This window comes from Sporothrix brasiliensis, assembly GCF_000820605.1.
Source record: "Sporothrix brasiliensis 5110 chromosome Unknown Cont20, whole genome shotgun sequence".
Classification (NCBI taxonomy): domain Eukaryota; kingdom Fungi; phylum Ascomycota; class Sordariomycetes; order Ophiostomatales; family Ophiostomataceae; genus Sporothrix; species Sporothrix brasiliensis.
The window spans coordinates 5,640,646-5,657,963 of record NW_024467139.1 but is presented as its reverse complement, the minus strand read 5'-3'; the positions used below and the strand labels follow the sequence as shown (position 1 = coordinate 5,657,963).

Genomic DNA, 17,318 nt, shown 5'->3' with positions numbered 1-17,318 from the left:
AGGGGGGGGGGGGGGAGGGGTCGTGCGGCGAGAGCATGCGAGGTGAAATGTTGGAGGACAATGAGAGAACAAGAGAAGGACAAAAAGAGGACACCAAAGGGAGGTCAAAATACGGAACGCATGGATGCTCTATGTTACTACTAATTCTCAAAAACGCAAGTGTGCATGCGCATTCGCACCTTCCGTGCTGCGTAACTTTCTTTTCTCCAGCCCAGGCAGGTGCGGTTGCTCTGCCTCCTCTCCTTGTTGTCAGTTGGTGGTCAGGCCGTGTTAGTGGCGGTCTTCTCCACGCATTGATTCAGTAAACTGGGTCGCGCGATGGGGGCGCCGCGGCAGACTAACACCACACACGCCACCTGGGACGCTTGTTCCTTCAGTAGTCTCCCGCCGCTGCAACTTACCGTGGTAGTTGCCGGTTAGTTTGCAGATTGGGCCTGGCACCTCGGTGCCTCCTTCCCCAATGTCTCCAGAGGACAAACACATTCACACAGTCGCACCTGCCGTTTGGTGCAGCCTCCACCCTTTTCCAGCCACTGTCCGTTGCACCTTCCTCTCTTTGTGTTCTGTGTCTCCTTCCATGCCAGAATCCACCTTGCCTCGCCACAACCGACATAGCCCCGATATCCCGACGGGAAAACAGTACCATCCCTCTCTCCTGTCGCCAGTCTTCGCCTTTCCCAGACACCAGAGCCTCTCCACATAGACCGACAACCCCAACGACCGCGGAGTATGATGGCCGGCGAACGAGATACACAGTTAGACAGTGCAGGCTGGGCCCGCGGTCGTCGTAGGCCACAGGAACGGTTCTGTCCGCCCACTGCCGACTCTGCTTCTCCAATTTCTCAATGGACCTCATAACCGGATATGATCTCCGCTGCCGTTCCTTGTATGGTTGAGTGAGATCCGTCTGCAGTGGCTATCTTGTCTGTCATCCTCTGTTTGCTTCTCTTCGCTGCAGCTTCTCTTCCTCACCTGGCGGACTGGTTTACTTCGTGACTCAAGTGCTCCTACACTCGGCCTCTAGTCCTCCGAGACAACTGCACTCCGTGCTCTCTGAGCTCTTTGGTCTACTGTATGCGATTTCTTGTTCTGATTTTGTCTCTATCACCTCAAGAGGGGCCGCATATTGCCGGATCTGCTGCTGGTTCCCTTTTCCTGACAGCTGGGCCCATGAGCCGTCTCTCCGCAATTCCTGGTGCCTTTTCCGCGGCGAGTAAGCTGTTGCTCCATTGTCCCCTGTTTTATGTTGTCTTAACGGCCGCTTTGTTTTATGTTAGGTAGCTCAGAGCAGCGTTATACTTTTTGGGGGTACTACTTACCTTTCACTACCTCGCTTTTTGTTTGCCTAGTCGGCTGGTGTTGCATGTTCCCATCACGAACTTTGCCTGTCGCGTTTCCATTTCTTTGGTTTTCTGTTGTTGCCTCTTTTATATCGTTCTTTTTTTAACCTTGGACTCTGGCATTCTGACATAACAACGACGAGAGGTCCTTTTCTTTTCCTTTTTCTCCTCCCATCTCACCTCCTCACCTTTGATACCCGGTCTTCTCTCACTTTGCGCCTCGCCAAACCTTACCTCACCGCCAAGATGCCGTACACATCGCTCTACCCAGACCTGGACATCCCCCAAACCAACATCCTCTCCTATTTGTTCCCTGAGAACGAGAAGCCGCAGGAAGAACCTCTGTGGTATGACACGCGGGACCCCGTCGACAAGAACCTGTCGCCAGCCCAGGCTCTAACATGGGTCAAGAAGCTGGCCTTTGGCCTCGAGCGATTCGGCCTCAAGCGCGGCGATGTTGTCATGATCTTCACGCCCAACCAGATCTTCGTGCCCGTCGCCTACCTGGGCATTGTCGGCGCCGGCTACATCTTCAGCGGCACCAACCCCGGCTACACTGTACCTGAGGTTGTTCACCAGATGACCAACACCCAGGCCAAGGTCGTGCTCGTCCACCCGAGCCTCGTTGATGCCGCTCTTCAGAGCGCCAGCAAGGCCGGCATTCCCAAGTCCAACATCTTTTTGTTCTCAGACCTCGAGAACAAAACGCCGGTGCAAGGCGTGGTCGACTGGCGCCAGGGACTTGCGGGCTCCGATGCCGATGCCGCACGCTACAACTGGCCCGAGCTGGCACCATCCGAGTCCAAGACGACCGTGGCCACCATCAACTACAGCTCCGGCACGACCGGTCTGCCCAAGGGCGTCATGGTCTCGCACGCCAACCTAATCGCCAACGTCGACCAGACCATCTTCATCCGGTACGCGCACAAGCCGTACGCCTTCAAGGACCGCCCACAGGAGCGCTGGATCGGCTTCCTGCCACTGTACCACGCGTACGGCCAGCTGTACACGATCCTGATGGCCATCAAGCTGCGTGTGCCCATCTACATCATGACCGAGTTCCGGTATGAGGAGTTTCTGTTCAACGTTGGCAAGTTTCAGATTACCAGTCTGCAGATCGCGCCACCCATTCTCGTCATGCTCTCGAAGCGGCCCGAGACGCAGCGCTACGACCTGCGATCGGTGCGCGACGTGCTCTGCGGCGCCGCGCCGCTCAGCCGCGAGCTGCAGAACGAGTGCCAGCGCCGCTTCAACATGCAGATCAACCAGGGCTGGGGCATGACGGAGGTGACGTGCGGCGCGATCCATGTGCCCGGCGGCGTCAAGGACAACTCGGGCAGCGTGGGCCGGCTGGACCCCAACTGCGAGTGCCGCTTGGTCGACGAAGACGGCAAGGAGGTGAAGCTGGGCGAGCCGGGCGAGCTGCACGTGCGCGGTCCCAACATCTGCCTGGGCTACTGGCGCAACGAGGAGGCGACCAAGGAGTGCCTGGCGCCCGACGGCTGGCTGAAGACGGGCGACATTGCCGTGTGCAACAAGGAAGGCTACTTTTGGATTGTGGACCGGAAGAAGGAGCTGATCAAGGTCAATGCGCTGCAAGTGGCGCCGGCGGAGCTTGAGGGCGTGCTGCTCGAGAACGACCACGTGGCGGATGCGGCGGTGACCGGCATCACGCTCAACGGCGAGGAGTTCCCGCGGGCATACGTGACGATCCATGAGACATCCAAGGGCAAGGTGACGCCCGGGGACATCCAGGCGTGGATGGCATCGCGGGTAGCCAAGCACAAGCGGCTGACAGGCGGCGTGGTCTACGTGGACGAGGTGCCGAAGCTGGCGTCGGGCAAGATCCAGCGCAAGACGATGCGCGACTGGGCCAAGCGGGACGCGGCCGAGATTATGCGGAAGCGCACCGCGGGCAACAAGTCGAAGCTGTAGACGGAATGGAGAGGGAGATGAGGCAAACAAGAGTGAAAAGATACGACCAAGGACATCTCATGGAAAAGGTAGTCAACCCAGACCATTCGAACACGGTTCATAAAGTCATCCAAGCTTCTTCTACATCGAATCGGGTTTATGGTTTTAGATAAGAGCTTTTGCTTTGTTGTTTCGTTATATACTTACTTGCTTTTTAGTCCCTTTCTTCGTTAGTGGTTCCTCTGTACATACGCATATATATGAAAGAAACATTGTATATCGATAAAGACGCAGAACGATGGGATGCTGAACGAAAAGAGCCTTGGTCAGTGGCCTTGATTGCTACACAATCTGAGACTCTACACATATTCTTCACTGAAACAGCTGTCACTGACCTTGGCGCCGGGACAACTCAGCCGGCACCAGGTGTGCTTCCCCTAAAACAATCCTTCGTTTTGACTCGTAGGCTGGTTGATCCTCAAAAGCAGCCTTTGCCAGCTTGCTAGCCTACGATCCTCGTACTTTAGCCACTCTCTCTGAGTATTTATTCTCCGTGGGCGCATAGATCGTGCATACAGCAGTGTACACATTAATTTTGATTCACTATTCCCTTTTGCCACAATGAGTTCCCGACAACTCGTCAGAGAAGCCGTCATCACTTGGCTCAATGGCTGGTGCTTTGTCCTACGTTCATACCATTTACACGTTAGGCATGTGAGCTATTACAGCTCATGAAGGTTGCCAAGATGATGTTACAAGACACAATATCACAAATGCAAGCGGTGAACATGGACAAAGTCGGAAAAATGGAGTGGCGAGACGGAAGCTTTGCTCCTCTCGGGCATCGTGTTCGAAAGATACGCATCGGTGCATGTTCGCCATGCGCACCTTTTGTCTGTAATGTGGTGTAGGAACAGAGTCGTGATCGGTCGTTATCGTCAACGTATTCGTACAAAAAAATAAGGCCGAAAGCCGCCCTTCTCTCCCACAGTTACTTCTTCTCGTCTCTGCTGGCATCTTCCTCAGCAAACTCGCTCGCCCTCGAGGCGGCCGGGTTGTTCTCGCCGCCCAGCGCCGTGGTGGCCGCCTCGCCGAGCTGGTCCACTGCCTGCTGCAGCTTGTCGCGGTACGCCGTCAGGTCCGTCGGCACATTACCAAGGGCCACTGCAGAACGTTAGAAGGGGATCATCTCAAAGCCAAGAGAGAAAAGAGAACACCTACATCGATCAAACAGGTAGTACGATGTCACCAAGAAAATGGGCATTGCCACAATCAGCGACGTCCACTGCCGCGTCGCCTTCTTATACTCGGGCGTGTCGGCAATATTAGGCGCCGCCGTAGCACCGCCGCCACCGACATCGCCGCCGTCGTAGAACGGCTCCTTCTCTTCGGCGCTTAGTGTAAGGCGGGCCCGCCCAGGAGCAGCAGGCGGGGGCGTGGCAGAAGATGTCGCCGAGACCATGGCCGCAGCAGCCGACCGCGCAGCCGCTGCCGACATGGGTGGCGGGCGCGGCGTCGTCGGTGGCGCCGCTGCCAGGCGCAGGCGCTTCAGCTCGGCCAAGGCCTCTTCCTGGCTGGCGGCCGCATATGCAGTCTGCTGGGCAGAAGGCGGCGGTGATGGTGGTGTCTGTGCGGCCTTTGAAGCTGCCGCAAAGCGCGGCGTGGGTATCGCAGGGGCCGAGGCAGCAGTCACAGAAACAGATGCCGCAGCCGCTTTCTTCGAAGCCGTTCTCCTTGTTGTCGTGCTGCTGGCCGTCATTGGCTTGACTGACAGGGGCGTTATTGGTGCTGCCGCCTTGGCAGGAGTTGCAATCTCTGCTGTTGGCTCTGTTGCTGTCGCTGTCGCTGCAGCCGCCTTCTTTCTTGTTGATGTCGTCTTAGTCGGCGTTGCGCCCGCCGCCTTGGATGCCGAGGCTCTCGTCTTCTTTACAAGTGCCGGTGCGGCTTCTGTTGTGTCGGCTTCGGCTACCGGCTCGGCTTCCTTCTTCTTTCTGCCCCGTGTCGCCTTTACTGGTCCCGCTGTCGTAGAAGGATCCTCTGCTGCGGCGGCGGCCGCCGCCGCTGCCGTCGCCACCTTGCTGCCGGCGCGCTTCCGCGTCGTCGCGGCTGCCGTGCTTGTCGGCACGGCCTCCGCCGCCGCTGAAGTAGCGCGCGACGTGCGTGTGGCGCGGGGCTTGGTTGTCGAGGAAGAAGAGGACGATGACGAGGACGCAAATCGGACAGCAGCAGGCGACGACCCAGTTTGAGCTCCCTGCCGTGCGACTACGACGGCCGGCGCTGCACCGTTCACGAGGCAGCCATAACATGCGGCCGCGGCCGCTCGTTGCGCGCCGTTGGCTGCGATCCACGACATGGCGGATGATGTGTGATTGCTATAAAGAAGAGTGTGAACCGCAAGATGTCGGCAGACTTGAACGGATGTTAGACAAGAGGAGGGCGCAAGACGCTGCGGTGGGGGAACAGGCAGTGGCACGGGGTCCAGACGTACCTCAATGGTCAATGTGGAGGGTGATGCAAGGCTGTAGCCCAAAAGAAAGGCCGACAAGCAAGGCCACAATGCAATGAGCCAGGAAAACAGGTCAACAAAAGATGCCAAAAGAGAGGATACGGAATCCCGAAATCAACAGAGGCAAATAGGAAGACGCCAGAACACAGGACAGCGCAAACACCCCCACTCTCTTGCAATGCCGACAGCAACGTTGTCAAGAAACAAAAAGAGGGGACCGATCGCTAAAGTGGCGTGTCTCGTCGGGAACGCGCTGTGGCTCTTTAATTTCCCCTTTGTATGCCCCTTTTCGCGTCTGTTTCGCGCAGCTCGAGATTTTAACGCCAGTTTGTGCCGTCTTGTTGGCGGCTCCTTCCCATTTTTGACCTTCCTCACCTTCTTTCCAATTCATGCGGGGGAGACGCTAAATTTTCTGGAAACTCCCAAATATGGACTAGCGCCACTATCAGCAACGACCGGCTGCCAATAGCCAATGAGATGCCAATGCAATGTATGATGATACGGCCTCGTTTTGAACAATGTAATATGAAGGATGATATACCAAAGGACTCGTGGCTGGTTTATATTTTTACGTTCTTTTACATCCAATAAATGCATTTGTCTCGCTTCTGTCTGCTAGTAGTAAAATAAAAGCTTTTAAGCTCCTTATGTTTAGTATTTATTTCGTAGAAATAATTAATAAATTAGTTCATTTAAATCGAAAATAACCAACAAATTAAGCAACATGAATACATCGGAGAAGCACCCTGATATGCTAGTTGTATATATAACACCTTACAGTCTGTACAGAAAAACGCAGGACTGGAATCGTTTCACTCTTCAAAGTCACCTTTATTTTCAAACTCCCAGATCGCATGGCGTACTATTTTACAGTCAGATGAAAGATGAAAGGCACATTGTTCTCGCCGACCCTTAGAAGTACGACATCCGCGACCAGCCCAGGACGCCCTCAAGCGCCGCCCGGGCATCCAGCGCGCTGGCAAAGCCTACGCGCCCGGCAATCTCGCTCTTCCGCCCGGACCCCAGCTCCACCCACCGCGCCAGCAGCGCACCGTCCACGACGCTGCGGCCCACGGCGGCGTCCACGCCAGGCGCCTCAATGGCCGCATCGTCGGCCGCGCCAGCCGCCAAGCGATAGCCCTTTGGGTTGAGGCCGGCAGTGTGCGTCAGCGACGTGGCCATTTGCGCGGCCAGTGACGATAGCCGGCGGTACTCGGACTCGGACAGTGGCGCCAGAGAGGCGAGCACGCCCGTGGGGCTGGCCATCAACAGATGCTGCGCGGGTGGATGTCCGGCCTGGCGCTCGTCGTCGTCGTCGACTGCCATGGCGACGTCTGCACCCCCGTTTTCATCCCCGTTGGGGTGACCATTGTGGTGACCATTGGGGTGACCATTGGGGTGTACGCTTGCAGCAGCGTCGTCGTCGTTCACTGGCGTTGACGGCAGTAGCATCGAGCTTGTGGCAAAGTGCGCACCTGTACAGAATGTGGCCCGGTGCAGCAGAAGGTGGCCCTGCAGTGATTTGGGATCTGGACATGTTTGTTAGTACTTGGTGCAACAAGTAGTCACTCAGTTGTTGACAAGGACGGCAAATACTCACGCTCCGGTTCAAATTGCAGGACATGGAGGTTGCCCTCGCCATCGGTCGCCACAATGAACAGCTCTTTGCCGTCGGGCAGCAGGTCCACGTTGATGGCCCCTAGCCGCGTGTTGCTCTTGCCAAACAAAATCATCTTGTACGGCTCCTCCGTGTACCCCGTGAACCACACGCCCTTGAACGCGTCCGCCATTACGCACAGGCCGGTCCCCGGCAGCTCCTTGGCGCTCGTGACGTAGCAGTTCATATCCATAAACGCCACTGGCAGAAGCGTGCCGTCTTCTTTGAGACCGCGCACCAGGCACTTTTGCCCCTGCGCCACCAGCATTAACCCTTGTGTGCCAATTTCCGAGAGCGCCGTCACGGCGCCGCGGGGAATATCCTCCTTGGCCACCAGCTTGAGTTTGCGGTTCGTCTCTGGCCGCCCGGGCTCCGGAATCACAGTCACCACGTCGTACACGTACACGCGGCCGCGGATGGCCAGGTCCTCGCCGCGCGAGATGGCCGTGCCGACCGTGACCAGCTGCTTGCGCTCGTTGGTTGACTCGGACACTTCCAGATTGAGCGTCTTGACGCACATAATTACCTCATACTGCTCCATCTCCGCCGTGTCAATGACCGTCCAGTTGACGGGGCTGATGAGCTGCAGCCGGCCCTGTTCGACTTGCGGCTTGAACGAGATGTTCTCTTTGGCCCACTCAGCCCGGTGGTTTTCGTCCCTGGGCAGCTCAAAGTCGACGAGTGTGCTAGCGCCCACTGCGTATACCTCGGCCGGCGGGTGGTACGCGACGGTGTTGGTATCGACATTGAGTGGGACCTTGCGTACGCATACGCCTAGCTCCGCAAACCTGGTGCCCGCAGGCAGAGAGCACACTCGACTGGATCCCTCGGCATCGACATAGATAAATCCGCGCTCGGATCCTTGCGTGTGGAACGAACTGAGACTCCGGACGGCGCTGCCTTGGAGGTTGAGCACTCTGGGCAACGACTTGGCCGACTTGAGAACAAAGCTGGGTGAGGCGCCGGGGAGGAAGACGGTGCTGTAGCCACCAATGTTGGCAAAAGCACGCAGCGGCATGATGCGGGGCGGAGGGCTGTTTTCATCTTGTGACGGAGGAGGTACAGGTGGCGCTTTTGCAAAGGCGCCGTTTGGTACTTTCAAGAAGCGGAGGCTTTTTGCGAGTGTTTCTGGCGCCGAAGCCGCGCTCGCCCGGATCGGCTGGTAGATGGTCAGGTCGTCGTTGGAGTGGCGGAGGATCAGGTACGGCGACTTGGCGACCGTGTCACCCAGGTCGGCCACCAGAAGCTCTGTCAGCTCCTCCCTCGTCGTGCCCCGTCTCGCCGTGTAGTCTGCCGACAAGAGAGGAGGTATGTAGCTGAGGCCGTCTGCAACGTATAATTGCTTGAGGGAGGGGAGTGAGTAGATCTGGAAGGATATTAATTAGCGGCATGAGACAAAGCAGCACGGTCAATTAAAAGTAGGCATGGAAACGGTCTCTTACATGAAATTGTCCCGCTTCACTAAGCAGGAACATCAGAATGTTCCCCTCTCCACTGGCGTTGTCAGAGAAGGCACCCATCGTGTCGTGATAAAGACAGCCTGTTGCCCACTTCGTCGAAGTCAGCGGCTCGTCTTCCCGCTCGAGCTCCTCAAGCTCAAAGTCTTTGTTCATCTTCGCAACAAACGCGCTTGCGTCGTCACGGATCACCAACAGATATTCATCGGTCATGCTTGAGCTCAAAATCTTGAGCTCGACGTCGGTGTCTTCGTCCACCATAGGAAGAATCTGCGATAAACCAAGGTCTGCAAAGATTAGCAAACGGGAGAAAAGGATGCAAAAAGGATGAAAGCAAGAAAGGGCGATATAAGCTTACCTCCATCGTAACACCGCACTTCGGACTTGAGGACCTGTATAATGCGCTTGTGCTTGCCCATGGTGCCGGCATGCACCGTCGACCCGGCCTCTGGTTCAAACTCGGTGCCCGTAAGTTTTTCAAAGCCGGTGCCGGTGACAGCGTAGACGTGAGACCGTTCAAAGCCGTCCTCCTCTTCCGTGGCAACAATCATAAACTTGTCGTACTGGGCTGGCGATTCGTAGTCGTCGCCAACCGTGGCGCCACCCTTCTCGCCCTGGAGCGTCTTGGGAATCGGCTTGGACGCGCACACGGTCCACAATGCCCGTGCCTCGGAAAAGTCAAAGACGCCGATGGGCTCGGGATTGATCTCCCGGTTCAGAAGCGCCAGCGCCCCTGCCTTCCCTCGGCCAACAGCACAGACCAGATTGAGATTGCTGCGGATCTTGTTCTCGTTGATTGATTTACCTGTTTCGCCTGATGATGGCGGAGTACCAAAGGTCATGTCCCGAATCGGCGAGATGCTGATGAGGCGATCGTGGATGCGGAAGCTCAAGTCGCCGCTGCTCTTCCCAGAGCCGCCCTGCGCATTAGATAGCTGCATTGTCGACGGACCATCCCCGTACAGGTCGTCGTCGTCTTCTTCATCCTCAATCTCTTCGCCGTCTTCTAGGTCGTCATCAAAGGGCTCGTCGCCGCTTTTTTGCTTCCGGCGTGTCGTTTCTGTTTGCTTCCGCGACCATCCCAGGACAACCGAGTCGGCATCCTCGCTGCCGGCAAATAGCGCCTGTCGGCCAACCCGTGTGAGGCAGGCGACGCCCGATAAAAGGGACCCGCCGCCCGCTTCTTGTGAGACGAGCTTTATGCTCACACCGGATACAACCCGGCCGTCCAAAACGAGTGTCACCACCGCAATCCTGCCGTCGTTCAGAACCAGGAGAAGCTCACCTGACTCCGGGGACATAATCTCGATATTGCAGCCCTCGAGTCGCAGGCCGAGCTCCGACTGGTCGGCGAGGCCAAAGGATGTGCTCTGTTTCGTGAAAGGGTTCACAGCCACGCCATTAGCACGGCCAGACTGATCGATATGGATGAGCTCGTTCGTGCCAATGAGCAGAGCACCGCCGATGGGCGACGGCATAGGAAAAACGCGGAACAAGTCCTGGGGCAAATTGGTGACCGAGAGGATCGTGGTAGACGCCTTCTGCTGCAAATCCAGTGTAAACACCATGTACGAGAGGCAGTCGCGACGGCCGAGGACAGTCGACGGCTGTGTTGCCGAGGAGAGAATGCCAAAGGTGGGCTCCCGGTATTCGTGGAGGAACGAGAGGTGGACGGGGTGCAAAAGGGTCGGGTCGAGGTTGGAGAGGCGGAGAACGAACGAAGGCGCAAACGGCGTGTCTTCAATGGGCCCGCCAGCTCCGGTGACCACGGCCGCAGCCGCATCCTTGGCCGGCCGCGGCCCGTCCAGCTCCTCATCCCAGTCATCCATGTCAATATCCTCCTCGTCGGGCTGGCGAAACGGCAAAATGGCAAGGTTGCGGCCGCCAAATCGAAGCGCTGCACATCGGCTGCCGGGGTCGGCGACGAGGAAGTTGGCATAGTCCCCCAGTGGTGCGGCCCATGGTGCACCCTGCAGCTCGTCCTGCTCGTAGTAGTGGATGGAGATTGTGGAGAGGTCGTTGGACTCGGGGTCCCATTCGACAAGACTCAGCCTCGCGTCTTTGAACGCGAGGAGCAGCGCATCGCCGCCCGACTTGGTGCCCGCAACCTTGATGCGAGCCAGACCCGTGACGGTCCCTGCTAGAGTGAACTCGGCCACCAGCACCAGTTTTGTCAAAATGCCCTTGTCAGACCGCAGAAGCGCAGAGTCGCCGCCGAGAAACGACGTCTCCAGCCCGTCTTCATCGTCATTGTTGATGCGGCTGTCGAAGGCCGCAGCTTGGGTGTAGGGGGCCTGGGCGGTCGAGCTCGCGTCGGCCTGCACGTCGAGGTCTGTGGGCACGGCCTTGGTCGTAAATACCTGCAGCAGCGACGATTTGGCGACGACGAGGTTGTTGCTGCGCGCTGAGGTCAGGGCAAGGGTGAGCGAGTGCGTGACGCCCGTGGGCGGCGTTAGCTCGGTGTAGCACTGCATTGTCGTCTTGCGCAGAGGACGACCATGTTATCGCGTGATCGTGCAAGGGCTGAAGTTAACACAGTTCGGTAGGAGGTGGTGTGGTGCGAAGGGGCTGCAGTGAGTCGTACTGTGGAGTTTCGAGGCAGCAAAAACTAGTGTCGCGATACCATCAGGTCGAACTATGGTGCCAAACGCCAATTGCCAAATGCAGAAGCGACAACGCGCAGACCGGGATGGAGCTCGGTGATTGGCTGGCGGCAGGTGCGACCCAGGCACAGGCATGAACTTCCAGGCGGAACTCTTTTGCAGGGTCGCACTTTCTCCAGGCGCTCCTTCAGCCTGTCTGCCGCTAGTTTTTGACTGTTGCTACTTGTTCTGATAGGCTTATGGCCGGGTTGACCCACATAAGCTTCCTGTGGCGGACGCCAGAGGTCCTTTTTTGCTTCCATTGCGTCACGACCTGAAACCCTGTTTCGAAGGAAGGCACGAACTGACGAGGTTCTTGTTTCTCTTCGATTTCGATTTAGGAAGGTGGGCTTTCTGCACCCTCTCAACACGCTTCAATTCTCGTTTGCTCTTTCCTCTCTCCGTTTTTGCTGCGACAGACATAATTGCTCATATACCTTTTTATTTCCGGATCACCAAACTCTCCCTTCTTCCTTTCGACTTCCTCTCCCTTGCTCTTCATTCCAAACAACCCACTGCGGCACCAAAACGAGCGTGGTGCCACAACACGACCGCGCGCGTATTCCACACTCCGTCGTAGGGTGTCATCATGCAGCTTCACTGAATGGATCCCGCGGATCTAATCGAACAAGTCAACAAACCAACTATTAACACGCAAAATCCTTTCTGTGTTCCTGACGACAACGCTCTGTTCCGAGGTCTCCATATCCGCTTTCAATCATCCGACGCCAGCTCGACCGGCTACACCGGTTAACCATTTTACATTTTGCACTTTCGTCCCATACCGACTGTTCTGTCCCGCTTTCTCCCGTGCCGTACTCGCACAGACTGCGACACCTATATATTTTTTTGCTCTCCAAGATGGCTGGCCTTCTCCAAACCAGCCTGATCTGGATCGCTTATGCGGTGGCTGTCGGCCTGGCGCTGGTGGCTGCCGTTATCACCACGTTTACATGGCAGGCGCCGCGCGACCGGTCCGCGGGTGTCAGTTCTGTCGCCGTTGTCAGTATCACGGCCCTACTCGCTACCGTCTTCTTGCTCCCCGTTGATATTGCCCTCGTTTCGTCGACAACCGCCACCTCTCTCGGCGCCAAGAAGGACTGGGCTACACCCGAGCACATTGAAGGCATCTTGAGCACGCTCAAAATCGCCTACTACACTCTGTACAGCTTCGACGCGCTGCTGTGCTTGGTAGTGATCCCGTTCACGTACTTCTGGTTCGAGGAGTACGACGAGATCGACGAGGACGAGAATCGCAACAAGCCGTTCAGCGGGCGGCTGTGGAGTGCATTCAAGTACACAGCCATCTTCCTCGTGCTTGTTGTGGCGCTCTTCCTCATTGGCTTCTTCGTGCCTGCGGCTGGCCGTAAGGGCGCTGGCAAGCACTTGGACCTCGACTACTTCCAAAAGCTTCTTGCGGAGAACAATGGCGAAAAGGCGCTGACCTTTTCGGTGGGCCTCTTGGTGACGCTCGGCACACTGCTGTACGTCCTGTACACGGGCGCTGGCCTGGCTCTTCTGCCCATCTCGTTTATCAAGTCGGCTCCCTCAATCTCGGCGCCGCAGCTGAGCGAGACGACGGCATCGGCACTAGAGCAGAACCGCGAGCGGCAGCGGCAGCTCGAGATGCGCAACGCCGGTCGCAATGACGGCATGTCAGCCAAGGACCGTCGGGAGATGGAGGCGCTGATGCGCGAGGAGCGTACGCTGGTGCGGCGTGAGCGGCTGGCGGCAGAGGCCAGTGGCGAGGGTCGCAGCTGGGTGTTCCGGTGGTGGAGCAAGATGCAAGCGGTGTTCCGACCGCTGAAGCTGCTGGGCGGCATCTTCTTTTTGGCCCTGTCAGTTTTGATTGTGATCTCCATGATCATCACGGGTATTGACAAGGCGGCGAACTCGGTGTGCAAGCAGCACTGCGGCTACATCCTGGGCCACATCAACGTGTTCCAGCCGACGAACTGGATCTTTATGAAGGCGGCGCAAGCATTCCCCGTGGACTATGTGCTGATGGCGCTGCTTGTGCTATACTTCTTCAGCAGCTCGATCTCAGGTCTCGCCGCGGTCGGCATCCGTTTTCTGTGGGTGCGCATCTTCCAGATCAAAAAGGGCCGCACGGCGCCGCAGGCCATCCTGGCGGCGACGGTGATGCTGGCACTGATGATCCTGGCCATCAACTACGCCGTGGCGATGCTGGTGGCGCCGCAGTACAGTAATTTCGGCACGCAGACGTTTTGCATGAACCCGCCGCTGCGTCCGGACGAGCAGCCGGATTGTACGGGCCACCCCGACTGGATCAAGCCATGTTCAGAGGCGTATCAGGACCGCGCGGCCAAGGACGTGTGTACGCCGACTGTGATGTCGACGTTTTTGAACCGGATAACACTCAACTGGCCTGTGTTTGGGGCCATTGACTTTTGGGCGCAGTTTGCGTTCTTGGGCGTGTTCCTGGTTGTGTTTATGACGTCCCTGTTCCGGACCCCGCGGCTGAACCTGTCTGAAATTGACGAGGAGGCCGAGGCGGATGAAGAGGAGGGCCTGCTGGCGAGCACAGGCCGGCGGTTTGGCGCGACATGGCAGGATATCACCGGCCGCACGGGCAATGGCGAGAACCGAGCCAACTATGGGTCCAACTCGCAATCGTAGGAGATGGGGAGGTGGTGAGTTTGAATTGCTTTTTATTCATTTGTTACTTGGTTTTGGTACAGGCAATTGGTATTTCATGGGGAGGTTGGTTTACTGGCAAGACTGGTATTTATTTTTATGTTTGTTGTTTCCACTTGTTTTATTTACCCTTGTTTTAACAGATTGGCTTAGCATATTGTATTCCTTGGAATTGGGTGGCACGCACAGAAACACACTTTAAGTAAGGAAAGGGATTGGCATCTACGGGAGAAACTGGGCAACGGCGAGATTTGGGAAAAACACGCTTGGAAGTATGCAAGACATTCAATAATTATATCTAGTCATACGTCATAACTACGTGGGCAAAGTGTGTATGATAGCCGGATGCCGTCGTCACCTCATAAGAGGCACTCGCTTGTGCCCGCGCTCGTCGAAACCGGCGGCCGGTCCGACATGCATGTCCCGCCAGCAGCCGGCACAGTAGGCATTGTTCTGGTCCTCTTCGGGCCCTTCTTGGTTGTCGGCACACCCCAAACACCGAACCGTCGCGTCCTCTAGACACACGACACACCAGGCCTTCTGGTCCACATCGGTGTAGTTGCGGCGGCCGTGGCCGTAGTGGCCGCGCTTCAAGACACCGCCCTCTTCCTCGCCCGGGTGGAAGGTCGGGGCGGAGGGCATGCCAACGGCGTCGGTCTGGCCGAGGCCGGTGGCCTTGCCCTGGAGGCCCCGCAGGGCAGCGAGGCGGGCAGAGATGTCGTCGTCGTCGTCGCCGCGGTTGGGTAAATTTTGGGTAGGCGCAGAGGGGAGCGACGGCGGGGACGGTGGCGGGTCGACAAGTTTGGTCGGGACGGTCGGGAGGCCCAAAAAGTTGTCTTTGACGTCGTCTGTGGCTTTCGGCTTATCCCGTGGTAGGATATTGTCCTCCTGGTTGGGGTCGCGTTTGCGAGGACCAGTGACAATATCTTCGTCTTCATCTTCATCTGCTTGCTCGTTGCCGCCTTCGCCTCTTTGTCTGGCCAGGTCAGCCTCGTCTTGGTTCTGTTCCAGGACACGTCGCACTTCACGCTCCATATCTTCGCCGTCCGAGTCGTCCGAGTCAGCGTCTTTTGAGGCAGTCTCCGGGGCACCATTCTTGCTGGTTTTTAGCTTCTCGTCTTTGAAGGCCGTCCCGTCCAGGCTCTTCAACAAATTCTCAACCATTTGGGAGTTGTCTGCATCATCGTCTTCTTCGCCACTGGATGCATCCCTCAGATCCTTTGGGACGCTTGGCAGTGGTATTATATCGTCACCACCACCGTCCGTTCCATCTTCACGTGCAAGACGGTCAGCCTCATCATCGCTTTCGCCGAGTTCATCCTCACCGAGGCCTTCTGCGGCGAGATCAAGCAGCAAATCGTCGACGGCCTCGTAATCGACATAGAACAGCGGGTCGTCTACCACCTCGCCTTCTTCGGCGTCGGCTGCCCTAGGACTGTTTCCATCTGCTGTGGCACCGCCACTCTTCAAAGACTGTTTCTCTGATGAAGATGATACTTGCTTCTCCGACTTGCCACTCACGTCATTGGCATTGTCACCATCGCTGCCATTTCCATCGCGCACTTCCCGCAGCGTTTTTAGGCGTGCGGCTAGGCGGTCTTCTCTTGTGACTGATGCATTTGATGGGGGAGTGAACAATATGTCACCAGTTGGGGTTGTTGTTGTAGTTGCCGGGTCACCAGGACTGGGCGTGTTAGTAACCTGTATCCAGCCACATGACGAGTTGTTGTGACCCAAGATACCTCTGCTGTGGCGCGGCCAACGAGACGCTCGACGGCTTAAGCGCATTAAGCCGGTCTAGTAAGCTCCGGTCCGGCTTGGACGGCACCGACATTATGTGGTCCAATAGCCAGTGCTCTGCCGAACTCCGTGGACCGGTGTGTAATCGTGCATGCAGGGTGCAGAGGCGAACGAGGCTGTGCAACAATCGACAACGTGAGGGGAAATGCAGAATATGGGAAAGGGTTACAACGGAGAATACGACGAGCGGGTCCTAGGTGCGGAGGGAGGGTGCGGAGGGAGGGTGCGGCCGGAAGAAGGGGATGTCCTCTGGAGAACGGTGTGGCCACAGGTTTCCTGACTATGCTTTCGAGATGTACGAATTACTTACTGGGATTTGTTGTCGATCCTCGCCACGTCGTACTCTCAGCAATATCTGAGGTATGGACGCGACTTCCACCTGGGGAACCTTGTGCTGTGCCTCGCACTACTGGTATTGCCTTTACAGTTAGCTTTCAGTGGGACGAGGTGGGATATTGTTGCCGGCGGATTGCTATGAGAAAAATGGGTCTCGTCAGGCACATGAACTGAAAATTGCACATTGGCATTCAACATGGAACGTCAAGACTTTCGATCGAGTCATGCAATAGTGAAAATGAAACTTGAAAATGACGTCGGGTACACTGGTGTTATGAGTAATGTAGCTATTCTCACAACAAGCCTGACTACTCATGGCTTCTTCCATTTTGCTCAAATAAAAATAAAACGATAGATATTATTATGAGAAGCATAGTTCCTTTTGTTTTTCAAGTGTTTTGAATGTCAATGCACGTCATATATTGAAAGATACTGGCTCTCGTTGCCCGGCAAAGTTGAATTGCTCCGAGCCTGGATTGACTTGGATTGTGAACACTGTTTTTGAGCCGGCGGGATTTTGCCAACGGAGCATCTTGACAGGTTCGAGATTCAACCTCCGCCCCTTCGTCTTGGCTGTTGGAAAGATGCCTGACCTGATTCTCGTCTGTCGAGTTTCTCCGTTTTTCCTTGGGACAGGGCAAGCACCAACCGAATGGAGCAATATGCCGTGCGGCCTGCCTTACGGGCATTCCTTTTGGGCGGGTGTGGGTGATGCTTCGTACTTGCATTGCACATGCGAATCAAAGCAGGGACATGTGCTCCGTGGGTAGCACGGAGAGGCAAATGGCGAGCGGCGTTGGACCGATCACGATGTCCTTACCTACCTAATCTTACGCCCGAATCCGGGCAGTGCAGCGCGCTGTAATTACTCCTCAGTGTGGCGCTTGATACGTGACAGCGCTGTAGTGCAGGGCACCTCGAAAGCCCTGTAATCGCGTATCCACGGGACAACAGAGTGCATCTCAAATGTCGATTTGGTGCCAATACGGATACACCGACAAGCCCATG

At 56.6% G+C, this 17,318-nt stretch overlaps 6 protein-coding genes across 6 annotated transcripts in view; 2 read left to right on the top strand and 4 right to left on the bottom strand.

Annotated features, from left to right (window-relative positions):
• The window catches only part of SPBR_09600 (rhamnolipids biosynthesis 3-oxoacyl-acyl-carrier-protein), a gene marked incomplete at both ends in the record, with an annotated part of 1,624 nt that extends 768 nt beyond the window's left edge, over window positions 1–856 (bottom strand). The window contains one exon of the mRNA XM_040767412.1: window positions 755–856. Within this exon, the coding sequence (XP_040617495.1) occupies window positions 755–856 (102 nt within the window). The remainder of the gene's footprint in view (window positions 1–754) is intronic.
• Window positions 857–1,586: 730 nt separating this feature from the next.
• On the top strand, window positions 1,587–3,275 carry SPBR_07039 (4-coumarate:coenzyme A ligase; the record flags this gene model as incomplete). Its single annotated transcript, XM_040765294.1, has 1 exon — window positions 1,587–3,275. The coding sequence occupies one exon, from the start codon at window positions 1,587–1,589 to the stop codon at window positions 3,273–3,275; it is 1,689 nt and encodes a 562-aa protein (XP_040617494.1).
• Window positions 3,276–4,245: 970 nt separating this feature from the next.
• SPBR_07281 (uncharacterized protein) lies at window positions 4,246–5,607 on the bottom strand (the record flags this gene model as incomplete). Its single annotated transcript, XM_040765535.1, has 2 exons — window positions 4,246–4,418; window positions 4,476–5,607. 2 exons carry the CDS (start codon window positions 5,605–5,607, stop codon window positions 4,246–4,248), a joined length of 1,305 nt encoding a protein of 434 aa, XP_040617493.1.
• Window positions 5,608–6,672: 1,065 nt separating this feature from the next.
• SPBR_06352 (cleavage and polyadenylation specificity factor subunit 1) lies at window positions 6,673–11,348 on the bottom strand (the record flags this gene model as incomplete). The annotated part of the gene is made up of 4 exons (XM_040764609.1): window positions 6,673–7,289; window positions 7,361–8,783; window positions 8,860–9,161; window positions 9,233–11,348. The coding sequence occupies 4 exons, from the start codon at window positions 11,346–11,348 to the stop codon at window positions 6,673–6,675; spliced, it is 4,458 nt and encodes a 1,485-aa protein (XP_040617492.1).
• A 1,029-nt stretch (window positions 11,349–12,377) lies between these two features.
• SPBR_06989 (LMBR1 domain-containing protein 1) lies at window positions 12,378–14,156 on the top strand (the record flags this gene model as incomplete). The annotated part of the gene is made up of 1 exon (XM_040765244.1): window positions 12,378–14,156. The coding sequence occupies one exon, from the start codon at window positions 12,378–12,380 to the stop codon at window positions 14,154–14,156; it is 1,779 nt and encodes a 592-aa protein (XP_040617491.1).
• A 372-nt stretch (window positions 14,157–14,528) lies between these two features.
• On the bottom strand, window positions 14,529–16,008 carry SPBR_07190 (uncharacterized protein; the record flags this gene model as incomplete). Its single annotated transcript, XM_040765444.1, has 2 exons — window positions 14,529–15,784; window positions 15,876–16,008. 2 exons carry the CDS (start codon window positions 16,006–16,008, stop codon window positions 14,529–14,531), a joined length of 1,389 nt encoding a protein of 462 aa, XP_040617490.1.
• Window positions 16,009–17,318: the final 1,310 nt, after the last annotated feature.